Source organism: Cyprinodon tularosa, unplaced genomic scaffold, assembly GCF_016077235.1.
Source record: "Cyprinodon tularosa strain WSP-4 unplaced genomic scaffold, ASM1607723v1 ctg497, whole genome shotgun sequence".
In the NCBI taxonomy this organism is placed as follows: domain Eukaryota; kingdom Metazoa; phylum Chordata; class Actinopteri; order Cyprinodontiformes; family Cyprinodontidae; genus Cyprinodon; species Cyprinodon tularosa.
The window spans coordinates 622,256-637,888 of NW_024039226.1; the positions used below are offsets into that span (position 1 = coordinate 622,256).

A 15,633-nucleotide genomic window follows, 5' to 3' on the forward strand; every position below is an offset into this window, starting at 1 on the left:
ATATGGCACCGATACCATTTTGAGAGCCAAAAGTTTATTCAGCTATTGTCACCCATTCCAGGTAGGCAATAAAAAGTTCTACTGGATTTACTTTGTATTAGTCTTTTTCTTGCTTCACAAAGGTAGGCAGCAGCTTGACAAAGCCATGATGGCAATTATTTTACATCCAAGTAGTTTGCAGTTTTCATATATACATACACACATTAATTTCTAACAGATGGTATCGGCCAATACTGCACAGCCAGGTATCGGGTATCTGTATCTGGGCCATAAAATGGCATCGGTGAGCCTCTAGTATTTATATTTTAGGTGTTCTCTTTTTATTTGAACAAATTATCAAAATACATGTTGGTACCAATATAAAAATATTAATGTTGTTATTGGTACAAAAAAATGGCACTTAATGTCGTAATTATGAGATATACACTCACCGGTCACTTTATTAGGTACCCCATGCTAGTAACAGGTTGGACCCCCTTTTGCCTTCAGAACTGCCTCAATTCTTGGTGGCATAGATTCAACAAGGTGCTGGAAGCATTCCTCAGGGAGTTTGGTCCATATTGACATGATGGCATCACACAGTTGCCGCAGATTTGTCGGCTGCACATCCATGATGCGAATCTCCCTTTCCACCACATCCCAAAGATGCTCTATTGGATTGAGATCTGGTGACTGTGGAGGCCATTTGAGTACAGTGAACTCATTGTCATGTTCAAGAAACCAGTCTGAGATGATTCCAGCTTTATGACATGGTGCATTATCCTGCTGAAAGTAGCCATCAGAAGTTGGGTACATTGTGGTCATAAAGGGATGGACGTGGTCAGCAACAATACTCAGGTAGGCTGTGGCGTTGCAACGATGCTCAATTGGTACCAAGGGGCCCAAAGAGTGCCAAGAAAATATTCCCCACACCATGACACCACCACCACCAGCCTGAACTGTTGATACAAGGCAGGATGGATCCATGCTTTCATGTTGTAGACGCCAAATTCTGACCCTACCATCCGAATGTCGCAGCAGAAATCGAGACTCATCAGACCAGGCAACGTTTTTCCAATCTTCTATTGTCCAATTTCGATGAGCTTGTGCAAATTTTAGCCTCAGTTTCCTGTTCTTAGCTGAAAGGAGTGGCACCCGGTGTGGTTCTGCTGCTGTAGCCCATCTGCCTCAAAGTTCGACGTACTGTGCAGTCAGAGAGGCTCTTCTGCCCACCTTGGTTGTAACGGGTGGTTATTTGAGTCACTGTTGCCCTTCTATCAGCTCGAACCAGTCTGGCCATTCTCCTCTGACCTCTGACATCAACAAGGCATTTCCGCCCACAGAACTGCCGCTCACTGGATGTTTTTTCTTTTTCGGACCATTCTCTGTAAACCCTAGAGATGGTTGTGCGTGAAAATCCCAGTAGATCAGCAGTTTCTGAAATACTCAGACCAGCCCTTCTGGCACCAACAATCATGCCACCTTCAAAGTCACTCAAATCACCTTTCTTACCCATACTGATGCTCGGTTTGAACTGCAGGAGATTGTCTTGACCATGTCTACATGCCTAAATGCACTGAGTTGCCGCCATGTGATTGGCTGCTTAGAAATTAAGTGTTAACGAGCAGTTGGACATGTGTACCTAATAAAGTGGCCGGTGAGTGTACATTTGTAGTTTTACCTTTCAAAGTTATAGTTAATGAGATTTAAAGTATTGATTTTGAATACTAAAGTGACAGTCTTATGACTTATCTCTCAATTATGATTTTAAATCCAATAATAATGACATACTATGTGCCTTTTGTCTTTTTACTTTCAAGCGGCGGAAATGGGCTTCTTCATAAAATGCAGCTGTACCACCATTATAATAATTTATAAATAATTTGAAAGGATTTAACAAGGTCAAAAGGTTTATGACGTCAGAAAATGGGAAGATGTCAGAAACCTCTTGCCAAAAGCTGACGTGGAGAAATATAATCCTTTTTCAGCTGTTGTTGAGAATAGGTGATCCTTTTAAAAACATTGAAATAAAAAAACAGTCTAATATTTGATGGAATTTGCTTTAATCTGTTAGTCATCAGATATTTGTCTTTTAACCTGCTGGGATTCTGTTCTGTTCTGCTGATGAGGTTTTATAGTGTAGTGATTTGTTTTTAGCCATTTTTCTTTAAGTTTTAAGACAGATAATATTTGGATGTACCAATCAGTCATTGTCTTATGTTCTGTGACAGTAAGTAAAAACAAGCATGCTTATAAATCACTATAATGCTATAAATCACTATGATATTGAATTCCAGCCTTTGCAAAACTGTGAATAAGCATCTAGCCATTCTAAATGTAATCATATTGGTACAAGTTGGCATTAAGAATGCCCTAATTGAAAACGTTTTTTTTATATTACCGTATTTTCACGACCATAAGGCGCACCGGACTAAAAGGCGCACTCTCAGTTATGTGTCCCATTTCTGTATTTAACACACACATAAGGCGCACCGGACTATAGGGCGCGTTTTTTATATACAGGTACATGTCCTCTACTACCTTTAAATACCTCTACTGCGTATTTAAAAATACAGCGGGGGCAAAACTGAGTATGACTGTGCTTTATTCATGTATTTATTACAAAGTATTAATCAAACCTGGCAGCTGGCCGTGAGACAGAGACATCGCAGATGACACAGCGCTGTGATCACTCCTAAATTAACTTAAAATCCTGAAACCTGCTGACGGAATATGTTCGCTTTTATTGCCGGTATCCTGGTGCCTGCAGCTAAAATTATTTAGATGAAAAACACCTGCCAGCAGCCGCGGTGAACCCCAGGCTGCCCAGCCTAGAGGCTGCTGATGAAGAGATTTCTGCTGTCAGCGCACCGCTGGTATGTGGGGGTCTGAGCGCCTCCGACAGAAATAGATAATCTGGATGAACTGACTGCAATTATTAAGTTTTCAGGTGGACTTTCTCACTTAAAAACATATTAAAACTACTTTATTCCCACTGATCACAGCAAATATAGCTTCAAGATTTAGATTATTTAGATGAAAAAACACCTGCCAGCCACCGCGATGAAGAGGAGGAGACGCGCCGGGGCTGCTGTTGAATTAAGTTTTCAGGGAGAAAAATACAGCGGGAGCAAAACTGAGTATGATTGTGCTTTATTCATGTATTTATTACAAAGTATTAATCAAACCCATCAAAGTCATCATCCTCTGTTTCTGAATAAAACAGCTGCGCTAAATCAGACATGCCAGTTTCCCCTTCTTCGCTGTCAGTCACTTTCCGTGCAGCGCAGCTCCTCAGAAATAATGCCGGCTTTTGCGAAAGCTTGAACAACAGAGCCAGCAGACACTTTAGTCCAAGCATCTACAATCCATCCGCAAACTGTGGCGTAATCTGCCCGGCGCTGCCTTCTTATCCTGAAACTGTGGTCTCCGTCGGTCATCCATCGCTCCCACGCCGCTCACAGCCTTACTTCGAACGGCTGCTTCACACCGATGTCGAGCGGTTGAAGCTCCTTTGTCAGACCCCCCGGGATAACGGCGAGCACAGCGTTCATTTGATTCACCTTTTTTTCACATCGGCTGTGAGATGGGCACGCAGCGATGGTGATGCGTGGAAAAAACCACCTAGTCTTCTCACATACACCTGCCTCAGCCACGCATCCATCCAACCTTTTCCATTTGCGTTAATATCATATGTCATCAGAGCGCTGTGTCTGTCTCGCTGGCAGCTCCCAGATCAGCTTCTCTGATTGGTTGATGCGGCGCGTCCAGCAGCAAAACTTCAATTTTTCCATCTCGAGCAGCAGAAGCGCGGCGCTTCAGATGCTTAAACGCTCCCGACGTGCTGCACCAAAATGCGCTGCGGGACCTTTTGCTGCACCTATATGCGCGTCAACCATTGACTTTGCATGTAAACTCGCTGCTTCTGCTGCACCTGCTGGGTCCGGTTCACACCGATGTCGAGCAGCGTTAATTTGTTTCCCCATGTTTTTCACATCAGCTGTGAGATGGGCACGCATGGAGTTACATATTAACAGCGATGGTGAGGGGTGGAAAAAAAACACCTGGTCTCCTTACATTCAGCCACTCTTTCATCATCTCCTCAATGAGGTGGTCTCAAAAGTCGCAGTTACAACACACATAGGGCGCACCGCACCATAGGGCGCACCGCACATTTTGAGGGAAAAAAAAGACGTTTAAGTGCGCCTTATAGTCGTGAAAATACGGTATTCAGTAATGAACCATATGTGCCTGAAGCGATGCAAACAATACAGCATGGAGTAAAATAATACCACAACGTTAAGATTAATTTAGTTTCCCTTCAGAGCTCACAGACCTGATCTGTTCTCTACAGCGGCTTCAGGGTGTTGCTTCTGTTTCAGGCCTGTAAAAGAGGGAACGCCGACATAGTGCGGCTCCTGCTGGAGTATGGAGCTGACTGCAACATCCTGTCAAAACACAAGAACACGGCTTTGTTCTTTGCCAATTTTAGCAACAACCTGACCGTGTGCGACCTCGTTAAGGACCACATCAACAAGTAAGTATCATTTGCAGCTTTCGTTATTGCTGCTTGCTATTAACGGTGGTATTTACGGTCTTACTTTTAAAGGAGCCGATAAAGTGGGATACACCAACCTTTTTTCCATCTCTGTCGCTCAGGTTGTCCAATGTGGCAGAGGAAACCATCCGAGCATACTTTGAGTCCCGTCTGGTGCTGCTAGAGCCGGTATTACCTCTGGCTTGCCACAGGCTTTGTGAAGGACCTGACTTCTCCATGGAGTTTGGCTTCAAGGCGCAGCCACAACCTGAGGGTAAAACGCCTTTTTTTCCCTTTATTCATCTCTTCACCACCAACATAATTTAGTCTGTATCTTCCTGTAAAATAAAGAGAAAAAAAAAGAAGAACTGTTACTGGAAACCTCTTTTGTTGTTAGTTGTTCCATCGCTGGCAGTGTTTGTGCACTGCAAAAAAAAATCTAAATAAGTCCTTTTTTCTTGAAATAAGAATTTTTACAAATTTTTGAATTTTCTTGATTTGAGGAGGTGAGACTGTTTTCCATTGGAACAAGACAATTTACATTTAAATCAAGGAAAACAATTGCTTTGACTTATTTAAAGTGCACCTTATCAAATTAGCTTATTTTAAAGTCGTAGGGAAACGGCTGTTCCAACTGTTACTGTTCCGAATTCTCCCGATTGGTGAACGACTTTACACGAGTGAATAAAGTGAATGTGATTGGTCGTTTATCAAGGGGGCGGGATTGTTGTGGCGGAAGGTTCGCAAGCAAGTTTTATTGTGGCCGGTGTCTCTGAAGCATCATTGCTAACCAGTTAGCAACATAGTGCTAGTAGGTTCCCAATGGGAACTTCCATTGGGCTTTGTGTCAGAGGTCGTGGATGAGTCTCCTGCGTCATACATTTTTTATTAAGAGGAGGAAAGCGGGGACGAAGATGTTGTGGAAGAGGACGCCAGGGCGACAGAAGCTTGGTTTGGTGTAAAGGCTTACAGCCGTACATGTTTGAGCCCTTGCCTCCAACGCTGCCAGTTCTGTTAGCTCTACGCCTGCCAAAGACACAGACATCCATCCCCGTGAACACTGGGACGGAACTCAATGGGAAAACAGATTTTAAGACAGAATTTTTTTTGAAAATAGAAATTTTCTAACTTAACGGGCAATATGGTCCTATAAAGAGAACATTTATATACATGTTTAAGCCAGAATGATTTGAAATTTAGATATGATTTCCCTACCACTTTAAGAGTAACACTCTCACATTCCATTGGCAAGTCGTGTATTTATCTACTCAAATTAAGGGTAAATACACTTAATTTATTTTCTAGATCATTTTTGCAGTGTGGTGTTGATTTTTCACTTTTCATGGATCAAAGTTTTCTTAGATATAGGTCTTATTCTGGTTTCATTTAGTGTTTCTTCAAATTATTAAACTGAGGCTGCTTTCAGCCAATGAAACCTGGCAGAGCCATGACATTAGCCAATCAGAAAGAGAGTAGCGTGGATCTTTAAATTGCGAACACCTGGCAGTGTGAGGTTTAATGGTCTTAACTTTTAAAGTTATTGTGGAGGATTTGCTCGAATTTTTTAAAAGACCCACCCTCTCCATTTAAAAAAAAAAAAAATGCATGTGCGGGAGCGTGCACGAGCCAATTTCTCCTAATGCACGCTCTGTTTAAAAGTTGCTGTTCTCATGCCTCATACAAGCTAACTGTGGCCGAACGTCCGCCCTAACCCCTAAATCCCTCAATCACTATATAGAGAAGAGACTTTATAGTGAAAGTAAACTTACAGTTCAGACGGATGATCACTTCCTCGTTAGTCCACTGGGCGGTGCCTGCGCCATCTTTGTTATTAGTTGCCGCTGTCGGGTAGCAGCAGCCTGTGGCGACAGCAAATCCCATAATGGTTGGCGAGGAGAGCTCTCCAAGCCAAGCATTCTGGGATATGTCTGCCTTTGATGAGGCCTTTCTTTTCTTCTCATACACTTGGTCAACACTTTTTTTCTTACAACCCTTGGCCATTTAAAAAAAAACGTGGTGAGAAAGGTGAGCTTCAATGACCGTCTGAAACCGTCGCTCACCACAGATATACGCCTGAAAGTGCGCATGTGCAGAAGAGGACAGCTAATGGGATGAGAACATAGGACGGCCTTACATAAACATGTCACCAGAATGATTGACAGTTAGGAGGACCACTTATTTAGATGATCCACCTGGAAATAAAAGATAAGAATAAGTTGAGGTAAAGTTTCTCTGGATAAATATAAATCAGAATATTAGTGTGTTCATCTCTGCTCGTCTCTCTCACCTTTATATTTCCAGCTGTAGCCATGTCATTTAAACACTTTTAAGTTGCTGTCTTTTTAACTAGTAGCAGTAAATGGAGGCTTTCTGGGGGTCCTAAGAGGGAAGAATGTTGAAATAATAAAATCAAGAGGAGAGTGCACCGAACCAGGTTAGGAAACCTGGGAGGGATGAACTCACTTGATGCCTCAGAGATAAAAAAAATAAGGTTCTGTTATGGAAGTAAAGGAGAGACTTTAGAGGAAGATACCAAGGCTCTGCAACTGAAAGGAGGGAGAAATCCAGGAGCTGTTGATGCATAATCATCAAACTGACAGATTTGGTTCAAGTTAACTTCGCACCAAGGAGTAAGTGTGGTATGTATTATGGCATGGCCCTGGTATTAGATGCCCTGAATAAATAAAACTTAATCAAGTAGATAATTTTAGCTTCAATCCCTGACTACAAGACTTGCCCTTAAGTTCATTAATTAGTCAAAGGTTTAAAATATCACTATGTTTACAGCGCCTAACATATTGAAGTTAAACTCGCTGACCCTGTGCTAAAACATGGTGATAGCAGCATCATGCTGTGGGGATTCCTCTTAATTAGGGACGAAAAAGCTGGTTAGAACCTGTTGGAGGCTGTAATTGCAGGATGAGTCTAAACATAAACCCTCAGCTTATGTTGGACTGGGCTGTCTGAGCCGGTCCAGATATAGATCCAGTTTAGAATCAGTTCACATCTTCCATCCAGTTTGAAGGTTTAAGAGCAGTGGGCAGATATCTTACCGTAGGTTTTAAAAAGCTGGTAGAGACTCTAATGAGATTTAATTAGGACAAAGTATGACAGGTCTGATTTTTATCAGATTATTTATCCTTTTACATCTGCTTCACGTTAATGAGGATGGATGGTGTCTTGTCTGCTTTAGTTTGTTGAGAAAAGCTTTGAAGTTTGCATCTAAAAATCTCTCAAAAGTAACATGTTTTAACCGTTTGAATTTTTTATTAAGGCATCTCTTATATGTATGCTAGCTGCTTGGTCCTTTGCTATGGTTTCTGTTTAAGCTGGCGTAATAAATGTGGCTGTAAAGCAAAGCTCCTGCTGAGTTTATGTCTCAGCTGCAGTCATTTTTCTTTTGATGTGGACCTCAAACCTTTCTTTTTCTTTCCTTCTGCTCTGCTGCAGGTTCCGGCATTCTGCTCTTCATCTTTCACGCCAACTTCCTGAATGAGATCACAGCCAGACTCTGCGGACCCTGCAGTGTTCATGCCGTCATTCTCAACGACAAGTTCCAGCTGCCCATTTTCCTGGTTGGTGCTGTTCCCGCACATCTTTCTGCTATTTACTTATTTATTGTCAGGCTGAGCAGACCAAACGGAAACCAGTAGGTGGAAGCGTAAAGACCAACTTGGCAACTGGAAGCCACATTGTTTACTGTCTGTATAACACTTTTTGTTTTTCTTCTTCACTCTCACTAAATTTCTTAAAGCTTTCCACCTAATTGTCGTTATTCAACCATCTATTTAGTAGGGATGGAACGATTTATGAAAACCGTCAGAACCGTTCGGTTCGACTGTCTCGGTTCGGTTCGCGTGTGTTTCGTTCGGTTCATGCGCTGCTCCTTTTTCTCATAGGCGAAGCGTTTACACTCCAGAGCAGAAGGTGGCGGTACTGCGACCAAAGCCAACCGCCAGTAGTAAACAACAAGAAGAAGAAGAAGCGAAGCAGCTTAGCCGGGTGTAGCAGGAAAAAAATCAGTTGTTGTGGAGAATTGTGTGGGTATGGCGAGTGGGAAAGAACAGGAGTTGGAAGACGCGACAGCAGCACTTTATAGGTCTGCTGTATGGGAGCGCTTTGCATTTAGAGTGACCTACGATGACGGCGGAAAGAAAGTTGTGGATAAAAGTGCAGCAGTGTGCAAGCATTGTGCAACACGTTTTGTTTATGCTAACAGCAACATGACCAACATGTCATGCTAACCCCGAAATCCCTCATACTCCGTCAGCAACCCCCGCTGCGCTCCAGACCGGCTGCACAAAGCAAAGCCTACAGCCCCCACTGTGGCTGCCGTCTGCTCCCCTCTGAGTCCCTTGGAGATGGTAGAGAGCATGCGCCAGATGATTAAATTAAAAGCAGCAAAACATACGGAGATGATCCAGGGTTTCCGTGGATCATTTAAAATAATTACAATCCATTATTTTTTGGGGGATTTTTTCATTAATTTAATAATTTTTTATGGGATTTCGGTGTAACAATCAACATGTATCGAATCGAACCGAAAACCGTGACCAGAATACGTGAATCGAACCGAACCGTGGATTTTGTGAACCGTTCCACCCCTACTATTTAGTCAGAATTCTGCCCAGAGTGCAAATGAGTAAAAAATACTCATAGGAGCAGTTTTATTTGAAGAAAAAAAAAAACGCAGCTAAATTACTCTCGGCATGCATTTTGAACATTTTATGGTGCATATGGTGGTTATTCTATAAAAGTATGTTTTAAGATAATTTGAGGTGAGAACATTATACTTCTAAAGTCATAGGTAAATCATATTTTAATGTCAAATCATTCTGGCTTAAACATGTATATAAATGTACTCTTTACCACACAATATCGTCCCAAAATTGTCCCCCTCCGAGGCTAACCGCAGGCAGGGCTAACGTTAGCCCGTCTGCAGCAGCCCTCTCTCGGCATAGCCGTGTGTGAAGTACTGAAATATTCTATTTGTGTTTATCTTACTGTGTTAATTATTATTCCCCCAGTAATGAAAAATGTAAGAATATTATTATTTAGAGACTATTAATAATAGGAGGTGAAATGCAGCTCCAGACGAGCAGAGCGTGTGGCGACCTCACGAGTACGTTTCTGTTCCTATTGATCCATATTTATGCTGCGTGTTCCGTTCTCCCTGAGTCCATACTTTCCTGTGTTCTTCTCTAGAACATACTTGGCGAGGATACTACTCCGTAATCGCGTTCTTGTGAATTGAGAAACGGCCTGTAAATGGGTGTAAATCGTTACATTTATAATAACTCGCCTTTTCAAAGCAAAGTTAATCAAATGCCTGAACCCCAAAAAGTAAAATAATAACTGGGAATAAAACATTTAATTTATGTCCTCAGGGAAAATATTGGAATGAATCACAGCTAGATCTGATCAAATAAATGTCAGAAGATCACTGTGACCTTCTGAAGGAAGTTATTTACTAACTTTATTTGATTTTTCTAAGAAAGCTGTTTGATAGTTTGTTTTAACGTGTTTTTTTTTTTCTTTTTTTTTTTGTACTAATTGTTCTTTCTGTTAATGATTTCAGGATAGTCACTTCATCTACTCCTTCAGCCCCATCCCAGGGATTAACAAACTCTTCATTCGTCTCGCTGAGGCGCCAACAGCCAAGGTGACAAACTCACTGCAACACCGAAAAACCTCCCAACTCTCACAGTAACATCGCTGCTCCTTATTGATAAGCCAGATATTTCTGCAGTTCCTTCCTGATTTTTTTTTCATGTGAAATCCACTCTGGTTGATGGAATACGGTAAAATGGAAGACTGACATAATCTGTGTGGGTCTGACTAATGTGTGATAATATTAATGTTATGAGATGAAAGTGGGTCATCATGAATGTGTAAATGAATAGAAGACGAGTCATTTGTGCGACGGGGGGAGGAGGTGTCATTTATTTCAATTTTTAAAAAATCAAGCTGAGCATTAATAAAAGGCTTCTTAGATTTTGTTGAAAAAAGAAAAAAACAGGATGGAGTTAAACAAATAAGGGGTACGGTCATCCCGGTGCTGCTTCTCATCCTACCACTTTGTAGCATCTTTATAGACACCAAACCCTCAAGCTAAAAAAAATATATACTTTGTCGCTCTACTTCATCCTTCCTTTTTCCTTTCCTTGTGACCTTCCCTTCTTTCCATATCTCCTCCCACTCTTTCATTTCTCTTCCTACAGCCTTAACGTCTTTGCACTATAGGGATTTCTGCCATTAATTCATAATAATCTTAAGAATTTGTATTTTAAAGTAACCTAATGGACTAAGAAGTCTAGAAAGCTGAGTCTGATGTCTGCATGTAGGAACCCAGCTTTCAACCTTGTTAAATATTTTAGTTTTTACTGAGGTGCAGTTCCGTTGGCTAAAAGGGTTTGTTTCAACAGATACCAACAATTTGGCCACTAGTGTTTTTGTTCTTTTACTGTAATCATCTTTATTTTTTTATTGGTGGGCAAAGATTTTTTTTTAATCTAAATTAATCTGTAATCTTGGAATTAATCTAAATTAAAATGGCTCATTTGAATTTTGTCAAAGGGCATAATGATTTATTATTACATTTTGAGCTGTTGCTGCATACAAAGATTGAGAATATTGAACAGTATGTGCCCGGCCTGAGTAGTTTGGCATCAGGATATATTGGCTTAATCATTTGCAACCGGAAATAAGTGTCTTTATGTAGACTTCTCCCAAATGTACTGTTGATGAGCCTCCAGAATCAGGTGATTTCTGCTCTCCTCGAGCATTAAGCTGCAGCTTTTAATTCCAACATTCGCTGGTGAGAAAATAAAGTCAATTTAAGGCTCAGGGACAGATCTCGTAGAACTAGACGGATATTTTTTCTAAAAACTGCAGGTGAGAAAGGCTAATGTTCTTCGCCTTTAGTAGAGGATGCGAGACCATGAGTTTATTTCCTCCATGAAACTCCTCTAAATGATCTCACCAGCTGTTGCTCGGTATGTAATTAAACCCAGAGACCTCAGATGGAAAATATGGAGTGAAATTTGTTCCATTATTGTTTCAAGCAAAGGTTTTATAAACTGAAAAATAAAGAAAAAAAAACAATCTAACTTTGTAAATTGAAATTTAAAGAGAATATGATCCCTAAAATCTAATTTGAAAATAATACAATTAATAAAATTCATTCTATAAAATTGAAATTTATAGAATAGCAGTATATAAAGTGAATTTTGTTCCATTATTGTTTCAAGCAAAGGTTTTATATACTCAAAAATAAATAAAAATCTAAATTTGTAAATTGAAATTTAAAGAGAATATGATCGCTAAAATCTAATGTGAAAATAATACAATTAATAAAATTCAATCTATAAAATTGAAATTTAAAGAATAGTGGTATATTAAGTGAATTTTGTTCCATTATTGTTTCAAGGAAAGGTTTTATAAACTGAAAAATAAAGAAAAAAAATATCTAAATTTGTAAATTGAAATTTAAAGAGAATATGATCTCTAAAATGTAATTTGAAAATAATACAATGGATAAAATTTAATCTATAAAATACAAATTCAAAGAATAGATGTATATAAAATCTGACAAAAAATAATCACATAAAATGTATATAATTTGAAAATATAAAATATGAAGAAGACCTTTTGGGGTAAAAAAATTTAAAAATCAAAATCCCCAAAAAAATAAAAGCTGTAAAATTATGGATGTTTCTACTTACAACATAATATGATACAGATAAAAAAAAAAAAAAAGAAGTGGGATGAGACGGGTCTAGTCTTTTTTTAAAAGTGATCAAACAATTATCTATATTAAGTAATGATGCCGAAAAAATGTATACCCAAATATTCTTTTTGTTTTAGAAATAATTGAGTTAATTAAAGACATTTTTGTACTTTATGTCAACAGCCTAATTTTACCTCCTCTCTGCAGATCCTAAGTCAAGACTTTAGCTGGGCCGCTATAAGGCTTTAATGTCAGAAGAAAGTCTTTATTGCTGTTTAAACTCACATAAATGGTCGGATCCAGGATTTTGGGCTTTGCTCTAAATATAAAGGAAGAAGATCCCGGTTTATCAAACTGCATAAATATATTCAAAAGAAATGTAGAAGTGTGAAGCGTTAGGGCGGCAGCTGATTTCTCCTTTCCTGGTTCTTATCACAGCTGTAACAACATCAGACTTTTGTTTTTCATCCTAAATATTCTCCATTTTTGGGACGTCTGTGGGGTTTCTAACTTCTGTAACGTCCTCTCCTCAGGTGAAGCTCCTTATCTGTGCGTACCGAGTCCAGCTGCAGTGACGATCTAAATGAGAGGCGTCTCACCGCCGGACTCAGACCTGAGCTTGGCTTCGTTCCTCCTGCGCTGATCGCCGCTCTGCCTCTGCATGGCAGTGGGATGCTCTCACCTGAAGGACTCCAAAGACTGGACGCCCTCGTGCCGTGCCTTTCCCCGGGTTCCACCTGCTAACTGATAGTTTAGATGCGTGTTTTCATTCCAAGTCTAGCTGGTGCGTTTCTGTGTGGAACCTTTTTATGCATTCAGAGAATACAAACGGACTTTTCCTCATCAACTCCTCAATATCTCAGCTTTTTAGATTTTTTAACTTACAAAGGTAACGCTTCTTAATTTTTTTCTGATTTTTAATGTGCTTGTTGAATTTTTTATTTTTTTTTATGCCATCTCCAGGAACGGTAACAATTACTGCTTTTGCTAAATCAATAACCGGTTTAGTAGTAAAGTCACTACATCCTTCCAGGAAGCTCAAACACTGATTCTGCATCTTTTCTTCTTCCTTTAAGGTCCTCCATCAGATTTAGCTCCACCGCAGGGAGCTAATTTACATTTTTTTTGTGAAGTTTTCTTTGCCTTCCAGTAAAAGTGTTTTCTGCATTTTTTTTTAATATATATATATTTTCCAGTTTGTACATATTCACACGATATAAAAAGCTATATGTGAAAAAGACGTGGTTATAAAGAGTGATTTGATGACTGCTAATGTGTCATGACTTTATTTTCAACTGTACAAGTGGGTTAAGTTATTTGTGCTGTAAAAAGCTGTTCATTTCTGTTAACCTCTAACATTTCTCTAATGTATCCTGTTTACAGTTTGTTGCAACTCTTTGTAGTCATAATAAAGTGCAGAACTGCGATATTTTTACATAGGTACTGTACAGAACTTCCAAATAAAACTTTGACTTCATTCTCGGCCTTCGTCTCCTGACTTTTTTCATCATTAAAAGCCGAAATTTGACTTGAAGTAGTGAGTTTTAAAATTGAATCATGGCACAGCTGAGCTTCCCACATACAATCAGTACGGAAAGTATTCAGACCCCTTTAAATTTGTCGCTCTTTCATTGCAGCCATTTTCAAAAAAATCTATAAAATTCATTTTATTTATAATTAATCTATCCTCAGCACTCCATCTTCACAAAAAACAAAAAAAAAAAACAAATGTAAAGATTTTTCCAAATTTAATAAATAAAAACTGAAATATCACTTAAGTATTCAGACCCTTTGCTCAGTATTGAGTAGAAGCAGCTTTTTGGTTGGATGGTGAGCGATCTCTGCAGAGATGCTCATTAAGGTTTAGGTCATGTCTCTGGCTGCGCCAATCAGGAATGGGCAGAGTTGTTTCCAAGCCACTTCTTTATTTTAGCTGTGCTTAGGGTCATTGTCTGGTTAGAAGGTGAACCTTTGGCCCAGTCTGAGGTCCTGAGCGCTCTGGAAGAGGTTTCCTTCCAGGATGTTTCTGTACTTGGCCGCATTCATCTTAGCAACCAGTGTTCCGGTCACTGCAGCTGAAAATCCCCCCATAGCATGATGCTGCCACCACCATGTTTCACTGTCAGATTGTATTGGGCAGGTGATGAGCAGCGCCTGGTTTCCTCCACACATACCGCTTATAATTAACACCAAATAGTTAAATCTTGGTCTCATCAGACCAGAGAAACTTCTCATAGTCTGGGAGTCCTTCATGTGTCTTTTGGCAAACTCTATGCAGGCTTCTTACTCTGGGGAGAGGCTTCCATCGGACCACTCTGCCGTAAAGCCCCGACTGTTGGAAGGCTGCAGTGATATTTGACTTTGTGGAACTTCACAGTGATCTTTTTGTTCTTTAACACTCTCACTAAGGCTCTTATCCCACAATTGCTCAGTTTGGCTGGACGGCCAGGTCTATGAAGAGTTCTGGTCGTCCCAAACTTCTTCCATTTAAGGGTTATAGAGGCCACTGTGCTCTTAGGAACCTTAAGCGCTGCAGGAATTCTTTTATAACCTTGGCCAGATCTGTACCTTGCCACAGTTGTGTCTTTGAGCTCCTTGGGCAGCTCCTTCGACCTCATGATTCTTGTTTTCCCTGACATGCCCTGTGAGCTGTAAGGTCTTATATAGACAGGTGTGTGCCTTTACTAATCATGCCCATTCATTTTAAACACAGCTGGACTCCAATGAAGAAGTAGAACCATCTCAAGGAGGATCAGAAGATAAATATGAGCATCACAGCCAAGTGCTCTGTTCGAATTTATGGGCTGCGTTTACAGGAATATTAAATCATAGCGTGGAGCCGAGATCTGGTCAGATTCAACGACTCCTCGTTATGCGGCCTACAAATGCGTCCTCCTTTTTGCCCGACTTGAAGGATGGGTCCAATCTATCCTCACTATCCTGATATCCCAGGAATCATTGCGAGACCAAGCAAGCCGGCTGCTCCTTGATCAGAGGAAATGGTTCTTGGCATCAAACAGTGGGGAGTACTGGAAGTGCAGTTTAATATGGTATGTATAGTAAAGTATGTGAATATTTCTGTCTGAAATGAATGAAAATAGTTGTTTTAATGGTTATTGAGTCAGATATATGGCAGTAATGTTTGATTTATCTAAAGGTTTTTATCAGTTATTGTGTAAATGGGTTTGGCTGTAATTTACGGACAGATTCTAATATATCTGCAGTGGACTATAAATCTGATATGATTTTTATTTTTTTATTGCTTTTTTGCACAATTTGCACAAAACTAAGAATTTTTTGTTGTTGGATGCAGATATATTTTTTATACATACATTTTTTAGATTTACTTATATATTTCTAACTCTTTTATAAAATAGAAAATATCTTT

At 39.9% G+C, this 15,633-nt stretch overlaps 1 protein-coding gene across 1 annotated transcript in view; it reads left to right on the forward strand.

Annotated features, from left to right (window-relative positions):
- mphosph8 (M-phase phosphoprotein 8) overlaps positions 1-13,723 on the forward strand; it is a 47,984-nt gene extending 34,261 nt beyond the window's left edge. Inside the window, exons 10-14 of the mRNA XM_038302664.1 lie at positions 4,362-4,516; positions 4,639-4,790; positions 7,967-8,091; positions 10,095-10,178; positions 12,779-13,723. Of these exons, the coding sequence (XP_038158592.1) occupies positions 4,362-4,516; positions 4,639-4,790; positions 7,967-8,091; positions 10,095-10,178; positions 12,779-12,820 (558 nt within the window). The 3' untranslated portion in view covers positions 12,821-13,723. The remainder of the gene's footprint in view (positions 1-4,361; positions 4,517-4,638; positions 4,791-7,966; positions 8,092-10,094; positions 10,179-12,778) is intronic.
- Positions 13,724-15,633: the final 1,910 nt, after the last annotated feature.